The sequence below is a fragment of the Monodon monoceros genome, unplaced genomic scaffold (assembly GCF_005190385.1).
Source record: "Monodon monoceros isolate NGI ecotype Baffin Bay Population unplaced genomic scaffold, NGI_Narwhal_1 Super_Scaffold_2, whole genome shotgun sequence".
Classification (NCBI taxonomy): Eukaryota; Metazoa; Chordata; class Mammalia; order Artiodactyla; family Monodontidae; genus Monodon; species Monodon monoceros.
Genome location: NW_021703776.1, coordinates 90,921,836 through 90,940,948, shown reverse-complemented (window position 1 = coordinate 90,940,948; position 19,113 = coordinate 90,921,836). Strand labels below are relative to the sequence as shown.

Sequence of the window (19,113 nt, the reverse complement as noted above, 5' to 3'; positions counted from 1 at the left end):
GAGCCTAATGGTTTTTTTTAAGATTTGAAAGGAAAATCCCCAAGAAGTAGTGTCCTGAACAAAGAATAGTACCCTCTTTGATATATTAATAGCATTTGTGAAGACAAATAGCCCCCTGAGATTCCCTGGGGCCCTCTGAATTGGTAGGAGAGGGGTGCCAGTTATCAGAGGGTCAGACAGAGAGAGGGGTGACCTCAGTTCCTGCCACAGGATCTATTTCAGGTACCCCCTGTGCAACTCCCCACCCCGACTCCAACCGCAGGACCAAGTGGGAGCTGCTACTGCTTCCAAACATACACACACACACATGCTGCACCTTGCCTTTGCCTCCTTTAAGACCACCCTAAATACTCATTTTAACCATATTTCGCCTGAATACAAATGTTCAGGGGAAGGAAAAGTGCCCCACTGTGATTTCCCCTAGGAAAATCCCCGCTGGTAGATAGTGCTTATTTGTTCAATAAACAAAACCTTAGGCTAGGAACTGAAGGGGAGCACAAGGCGAGTCCACGCGTGCGCACTATGCGCGGGGCTCAGGGGCGTGGAGGGGGCAGCGTTTGCCTGCGCACCTGGGGGAGGGGCCTACTCCGCCCCGCCCCGTCCCATCCACTCTGCCTTAGTGGTCACCGAGAAGAGTGCTGCTAAATGGAAATGCATGCATAATTCATAAGGCCGTGATGGCGTGCCATCTGTGGAAAGCGGGGTGGTAGTTACAGAATTGAGAAATGAGGCTGCAGGCGGGTAAGTAACCTTTCTAGGTTAGAGGCTGCTGTGATAGACGGCCTGCATTGTTCTCTTTCTGACCTTTTTCTGAACTTCCCCTTAGAAGAACAGAGGAAATGCAGTTCTGCCTTTTCCCATATTGTTTTTGAATAATACCTTCAGATGCCAGCTTTTATCGTTTGCGTTCTTCCATTTGGGGTTTTGCTTTCCTGACCCGCCCCCCGCCCCCCCCCCCGCCTCGGGTCCCCCCCTACTCCGTCCCCGCCCCGCCCCGTGCTTTGCAGCTTCCCATAGTAAAATCTAGTCACTACTTCATCCCGGTATTAATGATAAATACAGAGGCTACACATGTGTTTGTCCATATTGAACACTGTGTACAGGGAAAAAATACCCCCGCAGCATCCTTTCCCCACCTCTGCTCCCTGCCTTTCCCTCCCAAAGCTGGCTCCCCCAGCCAAGCAAGACAGGCCTGCGAGTGGCCCTCGGGGATGATGCAGATGGGCCGGTGAGAAATGTGTGGGACGTGGCCTCTCAGTAGGAGGGATGACGGAACCGATGATGGACCTGAAGCCCCAGCTTGCAGAATAGACTCATTTTCACCAGATGTTAAGGTGCATATGCAGGAATGAGACTCATCTAAACTACTGAGGCAATCGCAGAGGAAAAAAAAAACATAACTAGGCTGGGGAATGTGTGCCATTATTTCTTTCATCAACCTTTCCTCTCTGCAACCCGAAATACTCGGTGTTGTACACTCCACACTTCCTCCACTGGTATTGATTTCCTGGTCTGAACTGTGAGTCCCCGGCAATGGCCCGTAACTTTGGGCTCTATGATCATCTGAAGCCTATCAGCCTCTGTAAAGTCAGGGGACCCCAGAAGAGAGAGGAAGGAAGACATCTGTTTGATTTTCACGCAAGTTAGCGTCGTTAAAGAGTCAGGCAGAATTGTTCCACTTAGCCTCAAAGTTGAATCTAGAGTTGAATCTTTGGGGTATTTGGTGTTGTTTTGTTTCTTGAAAAACAGACCCTTTTTGAGGCTGAATGAAAAGGAACTAGACAGTTCTGTGTCAGAGGCTTTCAAACCGGAGGGGACGGAATTTGGTTAGTTCCATTTAGTTGGTTAATGCTGGTTGAACACCTGCTGTGTGCAGAGCACCACCGGGCTGCACGGCAGCTCAGCACTTCCGTAGGAGGCAAATATAGGCTCTCGCTTCTCAAGGAACTTTTGATCTCATGGGGGAATCCAGGACAAGCCTAAATGTGTACGTACAAAAACCTACTTACACAGCTGACACTCTACAGAGGCGAGTGTGACAAGCAGCCGCTCGGTTACTTTAAATGATTTTTCAAAATTTTTATTCTTTGGCAAAAAAAAAAAACCCCAAAAAACTGAGCTCTTCATACCAAGGATGACTGCCGTTCTTTCAAACATCCTTTTAATTGCTTGTGGTTTTTTTAGTTGTATTTTTTAAAATCTCCCTGGTTGCCTCTTCTCTTTCCATCTCCATTTGCTATTCCTTTCCTCAATTCCAGATAAATAGTTTCTCCTTTTCTGCCACCATTCCTCTGCTGACATATCTTTTAAGGATACAAACTTCCTGTGTCAAGCTTCTCCCACTAAAAATAAATAAAGCTGTATAGGTTTCTCTTCGGATTTCTCCATGGAAATCCCCACTGTCAGAGAAGTACTAGAAAGGGCTTGCTTGTTCCCTACCCCTTCTCTTTCCTTAAACATAAACACATACATCCATAAATACATAAACAACAAATAGTAGGAAGTCCCCGTGTTTACTTCTTTCTCAGACCATCACTTCCGTTCAGCACACATCTGTATGTTGAGCGTTTACTACGTCTTGCGTGGGGCTTGTGGTAGGAAAAAGAGTGAGCCCGGCGCTTCTCCCGGCCTGTGAGTGTGAAGCGTGACTGTCCATATCTGTGGAGAGCTCACCCCACAGCACCTGTTCCAGGTGTACGGATGAACAATGAACAATCCACTGCCTCAAGATGCCTCCAGTCCAGCTGAGAAGCTGCCAAAAGAGTTTTCTCGTTTTAAGAAATAATTATCAGGGCAGGGATGAGTGAAAGACGGAATCGTCAGGAGACAGATGTGGGACACAGAATAGGAGCGAGCCTCAGGGCAGAGCTCTGGAGGAGCAGGATTCGAGTTGGAAACCTTGCGGTCCAGAGGAGTGCTTTCCAAGGAGGCAGACTGGGGGTGGCAGTGGAGGAGGCGGGGGATGCCTGAGGGTGTCCAGGGCCTCGTCCTGACCACTCTGGCGAGTCTGCAGGGTTCTGCCCTGTTTCCTCCCGTGCTCCCAGCAGGTCAGTTCCTCCCTCCCTCTCGAGTCCTTTCTTCCCTTCCTTTTACTCCCCCTCTTGAGCCCCAGCTGATTGGTGTGCAGCGCCCTGATTCCACACGCGGGTTAGCTCACTCGGCTGGAGTGGGGTTCGGTGCTCGAGAGAACAAAGTGAACATTTTCATCTCTTTTGCTGGAGGCTGCTCCATTCCAGAGGCAAGATCCAAGAGTCTCATCCCTTGGATTACAAAGAAGCCTCCTTGTTATGATGAGAAAAACAGTTTCTGGGCAGATGAGCAGTGGTATCCTCGTCTGCGAGGACAGCCGCCTCCCCTTCCACCGACAGAAACGTCTTCCGGGCTCTAGTCTGCAGTGTGCTGTGGACCTGCCACCATGAGGTCCCAGGCTGTCCCCCGTGGGCTCCGTCCCTCGGTCCCGCAGGAGCCGAAGGTCCAGGGGCCTCTCAGAGGGTGTGTCCGCTGCTCTCCGGCAGCCCCTGATGTCAGCTGCAAAGAGCCAGCTTCGTTTTTCCTCCGTGACCCAAGCAAGCACAAGAAAGCAAGCTTGAGTTTCGTTTTGTTTTGTTTTCCAGTTCCTTTAGGAAGAGGTGAATATTGGAAGGTTTTCCCTAAATCAGCTGCCCTTGGTTGGAGACCTGGGATGTATGCCCACTTTGTTTGGCGAAACTCTCCCGTCCTAACTCCTGCCGGAACCGACAACCAGCCGCCATGGGTGCGGCCTCCTTGAACTGACCGTGGCGGGTCCTAACAGACCGTGGTTAAGTCCACTCTGCAGTATGTCCTGCTGTAGAATTGGGTGAAGGATGTGTCCTCAGCCCTCTTCTGCCCGCCTGGTCTCCTGGCAAAGCCAGAACGGTGTGCACGTCCCCAAGGGAGCAAAGCCAGCCTCGCCTTCCCCTGCTCACGCCTGTCCGCTTGGAGACGGGTCGCATCCTGCTCTTTGTGGGCCAGAACCTACTCAGTCGGCCAGGATGGCCCCTGACTTTAGTCGAAAACTTGCTTAAGTAGCATATTAGCTGGCATTGGCCCTTCTTTCTCTGTAATTCTATACGAACAGCGCAGTATCGGAGGGAAGCCTTCTCTGAGGAAATGGGAATATCCCTGCAGCTGCAGGGGAAATTCACCCCCCAGCGTGTGTTCAGCATCTTTACTCAGTGGATTCCTTTTCCTGTCTCAGGTTTCGGCTCCCGCTCTCTCCATTGGTAGTTCTCCAGTCAGTGATGCCAAATGCATCTCCCTTTCAGAGAAGGAACAGGTTTCTGTCTTCAGGCCTTGTCTTCCTTACCCCCATCCATCAGCCATAAAGAACGCCTCGTGATTTAGCCCCACGAGCCACAGGATCAGCTGGTGCTGTAGGAAAGGAAATAACCTGAGGATGAGCCTTGTTTTTGGTACCGTTCACTTGCTGAGAGCTGGGCGCTCAGGGGCCTCTATGCAGGGCAGGCCCAGGGACCCCCGGGAGGACAGCATCCTGATTCTCCAGCCTTGTGCTGGTTCAACCCTTCCCCCAACAAACGTTTCTGAGTACTCACTACAGAGCCAGTTGAAGCTAAATGTCAACCAATGGGAAGTTTTACATTTAAATGGATAATTTGCACATAGGTGAGTAATAGTACCTTCTTAGTGAGCTTTGAATTCACTGACTCAAAGGTGTGAAGGAGGCCCGCCTGCCTTCCTTCCCGGCCTGATGTCCCACTTTCACTCCACTGGGGGTGACACATCACCACTCTGAATAAAGTGGAGGGGCTGCATCTACACCTGGTCCACGGGAATTGAAATTCCAAATTCCCTCCTAGCGCAGAGAAAAGAGGAGTGGCCTCGGGAAGACAAGGGTGACAGTGTGACAACATGGGTTAGGCCTTCCTGGTATCAGCATGCTTCCCAGGGAAGCTCTAAACGCACGGTTTTAACCCTCGGTTTCAGTCAGCAGACTAGCAACAAAGCGGAAGAAACAGTCAACCAAAGGAACTAACAGGAACGTCTGAGGCTTTGTCTCCTTCCTCTCCCTCAGCCGGCCGCCCCGGGCCTTTGTGCTGAGCCCGTTACTGCAAAGCCGGGAGAAGGCAGAGCCCGGCGGAGGCGTGCGGTCTGCACCTCGATGTACGTCACCACTGCGTGCGGACAGGGGACGGTGTACGGGAGGGGCTTTGTGATGCCAACCGCGTCTCTCTACCCGGCTGGGAGTGACACCGGGCGTTGCCTTCTGATAAGTCATGGAGCTATATGTCTTTGCTCTGTGCACTTCTTGGTATGTGTGTTATCTTTCACAATCAAAGTGGTTTTTTTTTAACTTTATAAGAACCTGGAGCAGGACGTGTGTAACATGAATCATTATGTGTCGATAGTGCTGAAACCTGAGATTCCATTTCCCTGGCTGACAGGTGCTTCCACAGACATTTACTGAGCATGTTCTTTGGCCAAAAGTTTGAGTATAAAACCTGATAACAGGGCTTCCCTGGTGGCACAGTGGTTGAGAGTCCGCCTGCCGATGCAGGGGACACGGGTTCGTGCCCCGGTCCGGGAAGATCCCACATGCCGCGGAGCGGCTGGGCCCGTGAGCCATGGCCGCTGAGCCTGTGCGTCCGGAGCCTGTGCTCCGCAACGGGAGAGGCCACGACAGTGAGAGGCCCGCGTACCGCAAAAAAAAAAAAAAAACCCTGATAGCATTATAGTCCTTTGGGGTGTTGGAAAGCAACATCCAGCTTTCTCCAGCAATCCTTGGCTTCATGGTAAAAGCCCCAGAGACCAGACTGGGAGATACAGGGCTTGGGACGGGCCGAGTAGACACAGCACAGTGATACGTGTCAAGAGGATAAGGAAGGCCAGGGCAGTGTGCATGTCTTTGAAATGACCCATTGTGGAGTCCAAGTCGTTCTTCCTATGAACATTTCTTACTGAGGTTTACAAGGAATTAGAGGCTGACATCAGATTATCCTCCAGATTCCTGGGAACTGGTTTCCAGTTCACACCAACATCATTTAGAAGCCTTTGGAGATTTTAGTCATTTGAGTTCTAGATCCAACCTTTTTTTCTGGTATATAATCAAGAAGGTTAGATTTTGGCCCTGCACTTTGCAGCGTTGGAGCAGTGCTGGGAACCAAGGGTCGGCACAGGGGTGGGCGATGGGAGTGGAGAGATACATACGTTTCTTTAGGGCACACCAGGAAAGTCTTCTTCCGAGCCAGGATGTTCATTGCCAATCCAAATCCAAAAAACTTCCACTCTGATTGTAACATTGTACTGAAAATGGTCAGTTGAATCAAAGAAGCTCGCTTCCTTTGGGAGGCTGTCCCAGTGTGGCGTGAGAATGACGTCAACACCACAGCCAAACCCACAATCAACCGAAGTTGATTTTATATATATATATATATATATATAAATAATCAACTTTCCATATGGATGTGATGCTTCATTCTGATGACTTGAGCATTTCTGTTGGTGAGAGCTGGAGATATTCAATTACAGCAGAATCACCAGTGAGGGTGTTGAATCCTCGTCAGCTCACACACAGTTTTATGGATATCAACAGTGGCCCCAGGTAGAACTTCTAGAACCTCTCTGCAGCAATTTTGTTGCATATGTAACATCAAGCTGGGACCACCACAGGCACGAGTGGGGTGTCTTTCCTGGCTTTCCTTCTAGAATCAGAGCCATGGTACCGTCAGATGACATGCCATCCTCAGCTTATTACAGGGCTGAAATACTCTTCTGTGGGGTGTGTCTGGAGCTCTTGGGGTGCACAGTGTTTGGCTAGGCCGTTGGTAATAAGGACAGTCTCCGTATTACCTTGGCTCAGTGCAGGCTCACACAACAAGGGGGCTCCTGGTCAACCACACCCTGTGTTTTGTCCCTGGAGCTCCATCTCTGAGTCCCTTTGTCTTTCACCTCATCTTTCTAGCACCCCAAAGACAGAGCTGTTTCTTTCGTATCTCCTGTTCACCAGGGAAGCTGTGTCTTTTTCAAAATCAAGTCCCAGGTTGACCTTAGATTAGCCAGGCCTCTGTTGCTATGTTGATCTCCACTTGGACCTTTCTGGATCCCCCAGACATGGTATGAACCCATGCTGTCTTCCATGCAGATCCTTTGGGCTTTGGGGTCCAATTTCTCTAAAATAGCCTCCTCGTAGCCCTCAGATTTCTGCCATTTCTCGGGTCCTGTGTTGCTCTGATGTAATCCTTTGCCTTCTACTCCGGGTCACCAGCTCAAATAGTGGCTCTGAGAGCATGTCTGCATTTCCAAGTCTCCTTATTTTTGTGGTGGAAACATAGGATTTAACAGCCCATCTGAAATACAGTTTTACATTTTGATTGCTTCTGCTCTAGCCATACCGAGGTTACTTTCAATCTACATATATTTGTGGGAACAGGCTTTTTTCACTGCAGTTCAGTTCAAGTACACCTTATAATATCAGTGAGTATAAAATACCATGGGCTAACAAAGTGTCTTGCTTCCAAGGAGTTCAAACTGCCTTATAATTCTACCGACCATAATTTATCTTCACAAGCTGCTGTAGAGGCAAGAAAAAAAAAAAAAGGCAAGATTAATAATCACATTTTATAGATGGTGAAATAAAAACTCGCAGAAATTGAGTAACATTTTTCCAGAAATGCACAGTTCTTCCTGTGCTCTCTGATTAGTGTTGCAGATTTATTGCCCAAGTTGGGAGTGGCCGTGAACCTTGCACTTGTTTTATTAGTGTGCTGTGTGGTTGATGGAGACATGGACTTGGCCGGGGGGAGGTTGGGTGAGGAAGAGACTGTACCGTGAAAGGCAATGCAGACTTAGAGCTGTGCTTCCCGGTAGGAGGAAGGGGGTGGGCTGCGGATGGGCAGTTTTCTTTCTAAAGCTAAATGGTAGCGACTTAGTTGTTGGTCATATTAATCTTTGTACCTTTTTCATATAAATAAATGAAGCAAAAATGTTTAATGCGTATGCTTCAATATACTTAAACAGTTTTCCTAATGTCCCAACTTATAAGGAGGAAATGGACCTTAAAAATGAGGGAAAGGGATGCTCTTTATTTAACTGCTGTCACGTGGACTTAGACACGTTACAGACAAGTGATGTGCTATCTGTTGATTGCCTGCTCCATGCCAGGCCCTGTGCTAGGTGCTTCCTGTGATGCTGTTTCGTTTCATCCTCCTACCAACGTCAGGAGATCGGTATACAGCCACAACCTAATGGCACTGCATTATTCTACCTGTGAACATGGGATCTTGCATGTTTCCTCTCAACTCGGGTGGTGTCCACACCTCTGTTGGGGGTCATTCCCCTATAGGGTCACAGGATCTGGACATCTGGGAATGCCGTATCAGCCATGTACACTGTCAGGAGAGCCAATGGAGTGAAATATCGAAGCTTAACCATTGGTGTGTCGAAAATGACAGTTGTCCGTTCTCTTTCTATAGAAAAGTAGAATTTTCCACGTCTTGCTATGGGAATGTTGGAAAGGAACAGTCTCTCTCTTTCTTAGGTGCAAATTTTGTCTGACACTTCATGTATGTTTAAAGTATTTTTGATGTTCCAAAATAGCACCGAAGAGCCTCTGTAAGATGATTCCACAGGCTGGTGAGTGAAGGATGAGTCACTGACAGAACCTGGGCGATTCTGAGCCCAGAGGGAAAGGCCATTTCCCAAGCCAGCCATCCTACCTGCTGCAGAGCCGAACGGAGAACAGAAATGGCCCCCACGCAAGAAACTGGAATGTGATTTTTTTTTTTTTAAGCATGTAAACTTTGAAGCAGAAAGGCCAAGTAGTCTGTCTTTTGTCATAGGAGGTGTTGCCAAGGAGAAGGTGCCAGCTTCAGGGAAAATTGGCACCTGCTGAGGGTGTGGGGTTGAAACAGAAAGATGCATTCCTTCTACAGATGTATAGTGAGCACCTACATGCCCCAGGCGCTGTGGTAGGCGCTGGAGGTATAGCAGCGACATGGGCGAGAAGCCAGGGAGGGACGTGCACTCACCCTGCCCTGTACCTGGAGGCCACCCCACCTGTCCACTTCTCCTGAGAAGCGCCCTGGGCTTTGCCTCTCGTCCCCGCAGTACCCCCTCTTTCGTGTGCCGGGCGCGCGTTTTGTGTTAGCCGTAGGCCCGCTGTTGCCTCTGACTAGATGGTGAACTCCTAGAGGAGCCACAGGGTCTGGCTTCTGATCTTCAGCACCCAGCACGGTGCCTGGCATATAGTAGGTGCTTAAGAAAATGGCAGTTGAATTGTTTCGCTAAGTGAGTGAATGAGTGACGCTAAATTCTGGCATGGAATAAGCCTTGGTAAGAATGGTTTCTTCTTCACTGAAGAATAAATGCACCTTCGCAACCATCGAACGTGCTTCAGGTGTGCTAAACAAAAAGAAACAGATTTTAGACTTGACTTTGAACATCCAGGAGCTCAGAGCCTTATGGACCAACAGAACAGGGGCCAGGCATCTGCCAGGCCACAGCAGAAGGGTCTTCATTCCCCAAGGATTACTGAGGGGCCAGAGAAGTGCCTTCCTTACCCGAGGGCTGATGGCCTGGGTTTTGAGCAGATTATTATGGAGCATCTGCTGTGTGCCAGACTGAGGATCAAAACACACGAGGCAGGGCTTCCCTGGTGGCACAGTGGTTGAGAGTCTGCCTGCCGATGCAGGGGACGCGGGTTCGTGCCCCAGTCCGGGAAGATCCCACGTGCCGCGGAGTGGCTGGGCCCGTGAGCCATGGCCGCTGAACCTGTGCGTCCGGAGCCTGTGCTCCGCAACAGGAGAGGCCACAGCAGTGACAGGCCCGCATATCGCAAAAAAAAAAAAAAAAAACACGAGACACAGACTCTGCCCTTGGGAAGGTTTAGTAGAGGGCAGACACACGGACATATATCTACAATAGTAGGTGGTCAGTTAATATTTATTGGACCGATCTGGTGGTTCGTGTCGATATGTTCATCACGTGGTCCACCAGCACAGAAAACAGGGTGTGTTTGAGTGAGGAAGGAGGGGGGGAGGGGACAGGCTATATCAGAAATATGACCAATGTGTCATGCATGCAGAGAAAAGGACACAGCCTTTGAATGAGGGGGAGTTTCGGGGTAAATTGGAAAAGGTTGAAATCCAAGGCAGGAGACCAGTAGGGAGTTACAAGAGAGGCCTGGATTGCATAGGGCACCAGCAAGCCCGCAGCTGTGGAGCTGAGAGGGTTATGGCTTCAAGAGGGAGGTGAGAAGGGATGGGCCTTTGCAGCCCTGTGGTCCTGACCCTATATTCTCCTGGTGCCACCTCCAGCCCCCCCACTACCTTCGCTGGCTTTTTTGCTGTAATTCGTTCGTGAGCCACCTACAGGTCCTCCGTCCCTCGGTGCCAGCCCCGCTGTGAGTGCCGTGCTCGGCTGAGCGGGGCCACGTGCCCACGCCTGTCTCTGGGCCTCCACTCCTGCGGGTCCCGCCCGCACAGAGGCCCGCCCTTTCCCGTGCGAAAGCCTCGTGCCCAGGCTTCCATCCTTTGTGAAGGTTTGCCCCTTCCATCCTCCTTTGTTTTGTGCTGCCTTAGAACTTTCCATCTGAATCACGTAATTTAGCACTTCCTTATATTTAATAAAGGTTTATTCAGTCAACAAATCCTTACTGATTGAGTGGCTACTAAATACCAGGCACTGTGCTGCCCCTGTGGGCTGAGCAGGGGAGACAGACAGTAAGCAGGTTATTGGGCAAGTGCTGTAAAGTGACATTTATGGCACCGTAGACAGAGACTCACTGGTGCCGAGGGACGCCTGTCTGTGGCGGTGACGATTAGGCTGAGGTTTGACGGCTGAGAAGGAAGCCACCACCTGAGAGCCAGCGAAGAGAGCATCTGAGGCAGAAGCGACGACACTGCGTGAAGGCTCTGTGTCCAGAAACTGAGAGGCGAAACTGCTTAGTCTGGAGCTTATTGAACTTGGACAGTGCCAAGCTGGGCAGGGCCCGGCCGAGGAGGTCTCCGTGGGCCTGGAGGGCATGGAGACCTCATTCTAAGTGTGGCAGGGAGCCTCTGGAGGGCTTCAGGCCGAGGGACGTGTGACCTGTTCAGCCAGTAGAGACTGGACTGGAGGAAGGGGTGACGAAGTGGAAAGACCAGATAGGAAGCTCCAGGTGAGATGGGTGGCCAGGGCCAGAGCAGTGGCAGTGGAAATGAAGAATCAGGGGCCAATTTGAGAGATACTTCGGAGCTGCCATATTGATGGATTGGGTGGTGAGGATGAAGAGGGAGAGAGAGGAATCAAAGGTCAATTCCAGGTTTCCAACATGAGTAACAGCGGGGTGGGGTGGTAATTCCATTTAGTGAAACAAGGACAGAGGGAGGAATTATTTAAGGGGGGGGGCGGAGTGCAGAAGAGAAGAGTTCCCTTTCAAACGTAGTAAGTTTCAGATGATTGTGAGATATTCCGGTGGAGATGCCAGGCCATCAGAAACATAAAGCTGGGGCTTCCCCAGTGGCGCAGTGGTTGAGAGTCCGCCTGCCGATGCAGGGGACGCGGGTTCGTGCCCCGGTCCGGGAAGATCCCACATGCCGCGGAGCGGCTGGGCCCGTGAGCCATGGCCGCTGAGCCTGCGCGTCTGGAGCCTGTGCTCCGCAACGGGAGAGGCCACGACAGTGAGAGGCCCACGTATCGCAAAAAAAAAAAAAAAAGAAACATAAAGCTGGAGCTGAGAAAAGTCCAAGATGGAGATAGACATTTGGAAATACACAAAATGGGATTTAAACCTGTAAGAATGGATACAATGACTATCTCAGTTTCCTAGCACTGCAGAAACGAGTACCACAAAATGCGTGACTCAGAATGACATATTTATTCTCTCACAGTTCTGGAAGCTAGGAGTCCAAAATCAAGGTGTCAGCAAGGCTGTGCTCCCTCTGAAGCCTCTAGGGGAGGATCCTTCTTGCCTTTTCCAGCTTCTGCTGGCTCCTGGCATTCCTTGGCTTGCAGCAGCATCACTCCAATCTCTGCCTGCATCTTCACATGGCCATCTTCCCTCTGTGTCTGTGTCCAAACTTCCCTCTTCTTCTAAGGACACCAGTCACATTGGATTAAGGATCCACCCTACCCCGGGATGGCATCATCTTAACTAATCTGTAATGACCGCGTTCCCAAAGAAGGGCACATTTTGAGGTAGCAAGGGGTTAGGACTTCAACATGTCTTTTGGGGAGACAATTCAACCCATAAGAATTACCTAGAAAAACAATGAAAAGAGAGAAGAGAAGGGGTCCTAGGGCTTTGCCATCAGGTAGCAGCTGGATAAAGGAAGACAAGCCATGAGCAGAGGGGCAGGACAAATGCGGCAGTGCGTGGTGTTGTGAAAACCAAGACTGCGTGTTTCAAAACAAGACAGAACGGTCAACTGCGTGGAAGAAATGCGGCTCTCGGGTTCCAGAGCTTACAAGCTGACCAGGGGACGTGACGTGGTCCCTGCTGGTCTCGGCGAGCTCTGCAATTGAGTGGAGCGGAGGGGAAAGTTCAGTTAGAGGAGGGAGGGAAGGTGCGTGAGGCAAAGCAGTGGAAGCTGCCGGAGATGACTCTTTAGAGATTCAGCTTTCGAAGGAGAACAGAGAATTAAGGCAACAGCTGCGGGAGCTGAAGGGATTAGGAGAGGTTTGGTTTTGGGTTTGGCGTGTTTTGTCCTTGCGTTCTGCTTGATTTTTGTGTGTGTGTGGTACGCGGGCCTCTCACTGTCGTGGCCTCTCCCGTTGCAGAGCACAGGCTCCAGACGCGCAGGCTCAGCGGCCATGGCCCACGGGCCCAGCCGCTCCGCGGCATGTGGGATCCTCCTGGACCGGGGCACGAACCCATGTCCCTTGCATCGGCAGGCGGACTCTCAACCACTGCGCCACCAGGGAAGCCCTGCTTGATTTTTTAAAACGGGAGATGCTGGAGCAAGTTTGTGTGTTTGGATTAGCTCTGTTTTCATATCTGTGTGTGTGTGTGTGTTGTGTACGTTTTGTGCTCGACCTCACTTGACGTGTGCTTTAGTGCTGCCTTCCCAGCATTGGGGCCCAATGGACAGGGCTGCGCCCTCTGTTTCTTTTGTCTCCCGGCCGCCCTGCCTGACGCTCAAGCATTTGTTCACTATGGTCACGGCAAGAGAAATCCTCTGCTGTAGATGTCGCGGTACCACGAATCGCCGCCGTTCCCTTTTCCGATGGAGAATGGACTGAACAATTTTCTCAGGCCCTGTCCGTGTAACGTCCGCTGACAGAGTCCACGTCTAGTATTTCTCTCCAAAGAACATTGCTGGAGCGCCCTTTGCGCGACAGTCTTACTTGTTGGATTCTGCTAGGCAGAACATCAGGGAACAGAATCTGGGAGATGGATTTCCAGAGGTTCCCAGTGACCTGCTTAGGGGCATGGGGACCAGGTGATTAACCTGATCGGAAGGGCAGCCCCATGGTCACCTCCAGAGATTCCCCATGGAACAGCAGCCGCCTGTTCCTAAGACCCAGCCTGGAGACTGGAGTGTCCAGGCTGCAAAGGGCAAGGGGACAGGTCACAGGAAGAGGGGACAGAGGTGCCGAGATGCTTGATCCTGAGGCAGCAGTGGCTGCCACAGGAGGGGCTTCTCAGGACCAGACCAGAATACCTCTCCCAGGGAGAGGAGGCAGGTGGACACATCTGACTCTAGAACAGAGGGGGCAGAAAGCAAAGCAGGTTCTGACACATATGTAGGAAAAGCACGTTGTTCTCTCTATAATGTTCTTTTCAAATATTCCCTTCTTTCCTAAAAGATGTGTTTTTTTAAATAAACCAAAACCACCTCTGAAGAGATTACATTACCAGAGGCAACCTGCAACAATTTGGTCGGTTACACACAATGATCGGGGGGGCTCTGGAAGCCCTGGTGTGGGGCGGCAGCGCTGGACACAGTGACCTAGGCCACATGTGGGATCGGAGGCCCCATGACACAGGACAGTCCAGCAGTGATGTGTCATAAAACTACCCCCAGCGTCCCCAGGGCGTCAGTGCCAGAGGGCGAGAGCAGCCTCCCGTATTCACACGGACCGTCAGCTACTAGGCTTGGAGGAGAAAAAGACCAAAGACAGGGCGAAGTGCCAGGCAAACCCTGGCAGCTGAAGATGCCCAGCAGTGAGGGGATGGGCACAGGGCAGACCCATCAAGCAGCAGCTCGCTCCCCCCGCCCTCCGCAGCAACTCCCTTCTCCTGAGCCTGGGGAGACCCAGCCTTGGGCCTCAGGACAGGCACTCTTGCCTCCCAGATCGTGACTGTGGAGCTCTGGAAGCACCGGCGGCAGTGCTGACTCTCCAGCTCCAAGGAAGTGAAGAAACTCCTTTTTACACCTGAAAAGTCAAAAGACTTGGTAGCAAGACACTTTGGTTCTTGTTTTTTTTTTTTTTTTCAGTACCATGATGTAGAGAAAAAGAAGATTCGCAATGAGAGCAAATTTAAAGGAGCAGGTGGGGAGATGCTTTTTAAGCAGGGAAAATTCAGCTTGAAGCTCCAAGTGGAGGTTTCTCTGACGCCTCCTCCCTTGCCACCCCCCGCCTCTCGTGCTAGCTGGGGGAAGATAACGTAGGCAGAGAAAGGTCTCCCCGCTCCCTGCACTCCGCTCCAGGCTGCTGAAAGGGTGGAGAGTAGCATCTTCCTGTATGGCTTAATCAAGGGGACAGTTGAGAGAGAAAACAGAAGTTGGGCTAATGTATCAGCAGAGTGCCTCGAGCCACGTTTTTTTAAAAAACATAAACTGGGTTCGTATCTCATACTCTGAATGTGGTTTTCTCCAAAATGTACCCCTAGCAATCATGACCAATTCCTAGAAAAGAAGAGGTACTCTGTGGTCTTTGGTTTTGATTACCAACTGCATGTGAAATTTTCTCTTTGAGTTTAGGTGATTTCCTTTAGAAGTTCCAGCATGTAACCTGGTTTATCATGTGAAGGAACATAATTTCTACAGTTAGAAAAGGGTTTATAATGGAATTCTGATCGATACCCAAACTAGGTATCGCGAACAGAGTTCTATAATTGTCATAGTAGAGAACTTTTTAGAAGCTAATAAAAAAAACAGTGTTTCCTTGGGAAAGTGATACAAACTCCTAAGGATTGTTGGCATAAACAGCTATTGGATGTAATCCCATTCTGGGTGGAGGCCACTTGTTTTATATATATTACTGAAAATAGAATACCTGTACTTAAGAATTCCTTTGTAAAAACTGGGCACTCTAAAGGTTGGTTTCCCGAGTTTTCAGCTACGAAACATAATTCCCCAAGTGTCTCTGAAATTATACTTAGCTCATCTGGCTGGAGTGTAATGGTAATGAAGTCAATAGCTGTGGTTCCCTGGGGGTCTGTTCTAGAGCCACAGACCTACCCTTCTTCCCAGCCAGTCATTCAGCCAGGGTCCCTGCTGATGGGCAGGGCCAAGTCAAAGGGTGGAGGGGTCATTTCAGTCCAGCTCGAGAATGACAGGCCCTTCGGGGGGTCTATAATGGTACCTCGGGTTTGAAAGACTGGATTTTATGTAGAATTCATGTAGAAATACCTGCCTGCGTTTCCAAATTGCTGATGATTTTTTTTTCCATTCTTCCTTTCCAGGGCCCCTGAGATCATCCTTGGTTTACCATTTTGTGAGGCAATTGATATGTGGTCCCTGGGCTGCGTCATTGCAGAGCTCTTCCTGGGCTGGCCGCTGTATCCAGGAGCTTCAGAGTACGATCAGGTGGGTCTGGAGAGCACAGGTGTGCACAGCAAGCCCTCATTCTTCATCTGGATTGGCACCTCATTTATAACCTGACGTACGGATGGGGCCACGCGGTGTTACATTGTCTCGCGAACCTTGCTTCCTTTCACCTCGCTTTTCTTTCTTTATTCCTCTTTCTTTCCCCTTTTCCTTTGATAACTTCTCTCTCTCCCTATAAAATTGTTGTTTTTCTCCAAGACACTAGAGCCATCAGTGTACCGCATGTATGATGACAGGAAAAGCCCTGACCTCATTCTCATCTTTTCTTGCAGATTCGGTATATTTCACAAACACAGGGTTTGCCAGCAGAATATTTATTAAGCGCAGGAACAAAGACAACTAGGTTTTTCAACCGTGACACAGACTCGCCATATCCTCTGTGGAGGCTGAAGGTAGGAAGAGCGTCCCCTCCAACAGCCAGCACGCAGGGAAGAAGGTCCCATCGGTGGGGAGCCTTTGACAGCGGCGCATTGGTCCTGGACCTGATTGTGATTCGGCCACGGGGGGGCGCGACTGTGGTTGATACATGGTGTGGATGAATCTGAATGTTCAGAAAGCACCACTTGGGCTTCCCTGGTGGCGCAGTGGTTAGGAGTCTGCCTGCCGGTGCAGGGGACACGGGTTCGTGCCCCGGTCCGGGAAGATCCCACATGCCGCGGAGCGCCTGGGCCCGTGAGCCATGGCCGCTGGGCCTGTGCGTCCGGAGCCTGTGCTCCGCAGCGGGAGAGGCCACAACAGTGAGAGGCCCGTGTACCAAAAAACACCACTTTGTTTGACCTGCTGCCTTTTGCGGCTCAAACTCTGATCTCTAAACTCCTGAGATTTAATCCAGTGGATCTTAATGACCTGTCTGGTTGGTTACTAGACAGAGAAATGAACCACCCCCTGCCCTCAAGGAGCTCCCAGTCCAGAGGGAGCCTGAACCTGTGTGGCAAGCCCTGCCTCCCCGCCGTGACCAGCGCTCTGTTCCCGGCAGGAACAGAGCGTGGGAGGCCGGAGGAGGGAGCCTTTAATCCCGCTGTGGCAGAGGGTCGGGGAGGAGCATTCGAGCCGGGCCCTAAAGGATGAAGAGGGCCTTCCAGGCAGAGGAAGCAGCCTAAGCCACACAGCGTACGAAGACTCCGGGGAGGGGTCTGCTGGTCCCGGCCGGCAGGTGGTGGAGCGCACCGTAGCGCACCGTTGCACACCGTAAACTCTGGTGGTTTGACTTTAACAGAAACGTATTTTGCTTTCACTTTGATCTGTGCCTAGTAATTAAAATTAATGTTTTTTTCCTGGGAAGGAGAAAATAATACAAGTCTTAAGTGTGTTTTGTGTTCATTTTAGGTGTTTCTTTTTTTGCAAGAGAGTGGGTGGGTGTTTTTTTTTGACAGAAACCACGCTATATTCTAATACATTTAAAGATAATGTGTGGCCAATGGTGGCAAAAGACTTTGAAAAGAGATCTGGAAGCTAAACAAGGATCCTAGGCTATTGACGGGAGGCTGGCGTTTGGCACCTGTGAGGGTGAGCAGCTCAAGGTCAGGTCCGGTGAAAAAGAGTCCCAGTGGGGAGGAGGCCGAGGCCGGGCAGGGGCAGGGTTCACTTCTACGTCTTAGTTAAGAGCCTCAGGCCCACTTGGCCAGCTGTTCCCAGATCGAAGCCTGGATCGTAGCAGCTCCAGGTGTGCTGTCCTTGAGTGAGATCTGAAGGATTAATTACCTGTGATCCATGTATGAGTCCCAAAATCCATAGTAATTGGAAACAGCAGCTTCCTAGACTGAGGCCAGTTCGGGAACTGGGTGTGTGCGCCCCGGGCCCAGGCGGAGGGGACACACAGAACAGACTCCGGAGCCAGCTGCCATTCACTGGCCCTGGGACCTTGGCAGGCCCCTCAAGCTTTCTGTTCCCGTTTCTCCCTCTGGAAAATGGGCTGGCAGCTGCCCTCCCTAAGATGGTTGTGAAGGGCGTTACATGAGTTCACGTGCTTTAGAATAGCACCTGGCACATAGGGAGAGCTCTATGTATACGAGTTTGATACATTAAATTAACATTTTAAAGCAAGTGGAAAAAGGGCTTCTGCTTTTCCACATATGGAACCTGACCTTATTCCTTAAACTTAGGGGAGAATGTAAGTCTATCAGGGTTGTGGCATATCTTGCTCATCTGGGGATCCTCCAGACCTGACTCAGAGCAGGCCCCCAACAGGTGTTCATGGGAAGGAAGGAAGGAAGGAAGGAGGAGGGATGAGTTAGTGTGGAGGCTGAAGAGAGGAAGGAATTCGTACGCAGGTCACTTTAAGAAGAATCCTAGTCTCCTTCTCTGAAAGGTGGGAAAAGACCCTCTGGGAGAAGCAGAAGCTGGCAGGTTTGAGTCACAGTGACTAGGAAATAATTCATATTACCAATGGGCTTTTGCCTCTCTTGACCAGACACCAGATGACCATGAAGCAGAGACGGGGATTAAGTCAAAAGAAGCAAGGAAGTACATTTTCAACTGTTTAGATGATATGGCCCAGGTAAGCTCCGTGGGTGAGTATGCAGTGTTAGCCCTTTAAAAACCAAGCACAGCGAGACTTCTGCGAGAGCAATTTAATATAGGATGGTGGGTAGAAATCCACATTACTCAACTGTGGTGGTTGACCTTGACCTTAAACAGTGATATGCCAGCCTTAGGAAGAATACCATTGGGTCTGTGGAACATTTTTAAAACCTTACACCAGGACTTCCCTGGTGGCGCAGTGGTTGAGAATCCACCTGCCAATGCAGGGGACACGGGTTCAAGCCTTGGTCTGGGAGGATCCCACATGCCGCAGAGCAGCTAAGCCCGGCGCCACAACTACTGAGCCTTCGCTCTAGAGCTCACGAGCCACTACTACTGAGCCCATGTGCCACAACTACTGAAGCCCACGCGCCTAGAGCCCATGCTCCGCAACAAGAGAAGCGGCCACAATGAGAAGCATGAGAAGCCCGTGCACTGCAATGAAGAGTAGCCCCTGCTCACCGCAACTAGAGAAAGCCTGTGTGCAGCAATGAAGACCCGACGCAGCCAAAAATAAAAAAATTTTAAAAATCTTACACCAGCTCTTTAAAAATGGCTTCAGTTTATTGGTTCCCAATTGTAAAATAGTACTGGACAATCTTATTGATGTCTTCACAAGAAGAATTCAAGCCCATTAGTACATTTGAGTTTAATGCCCATGATTAGTTCCCTAGGGCTACCTTAACAAGGGGCCATAAACTGGGTGACTTAAGACAACAACATTTATTCTCTCGCAGTTCTGGAGGCTGGAAGTTTGAAATCACAGTACCAACAGCCCATGTTCCCTCTGCAGGCTCTAGGAAAAGACTGTCCATGCCTTTCTCCTAGCTTCTGGCGGCCCCTGGCAATCCCCGGTTTCCCT

At 50.4% G+C, this 19,113-nt stretch overlaps 1 protein-coding gene across 2 annotated transcripts in view; it reads left to right on the top strand.

Moving 5' to 3' along the window:
- The window catches only part of HIPK2 (homeodomain interacting protein kinase 2), a 197,239-nt gene that overhangs the window by 120,278 nt on the left and 57,848 nt on the right, over nucleotides 1-19,113 (top strand). For both annotated transcript variants that reach the window (XM_029233511.1, XM_029233510.1), the window contains exons 3-5: nucleotides 15,587-15,710; nucleotides 16,004-16,123; nucleotides 18,142-18,228. In XM_029233511.1, the coding sequence (XP_029089344.1) occupies nucleotides 15,587-15,710; nucleotides 16,004-16,123; nucleotides 18,142-18,228 (331 nt within the window). The remainder of the gene's footprint in view (nucleotides 1-15,586; nucleotides 15,711-16,003; nucleotides 16,124-18,141; nucleotides 18,229-19,113) is intronic.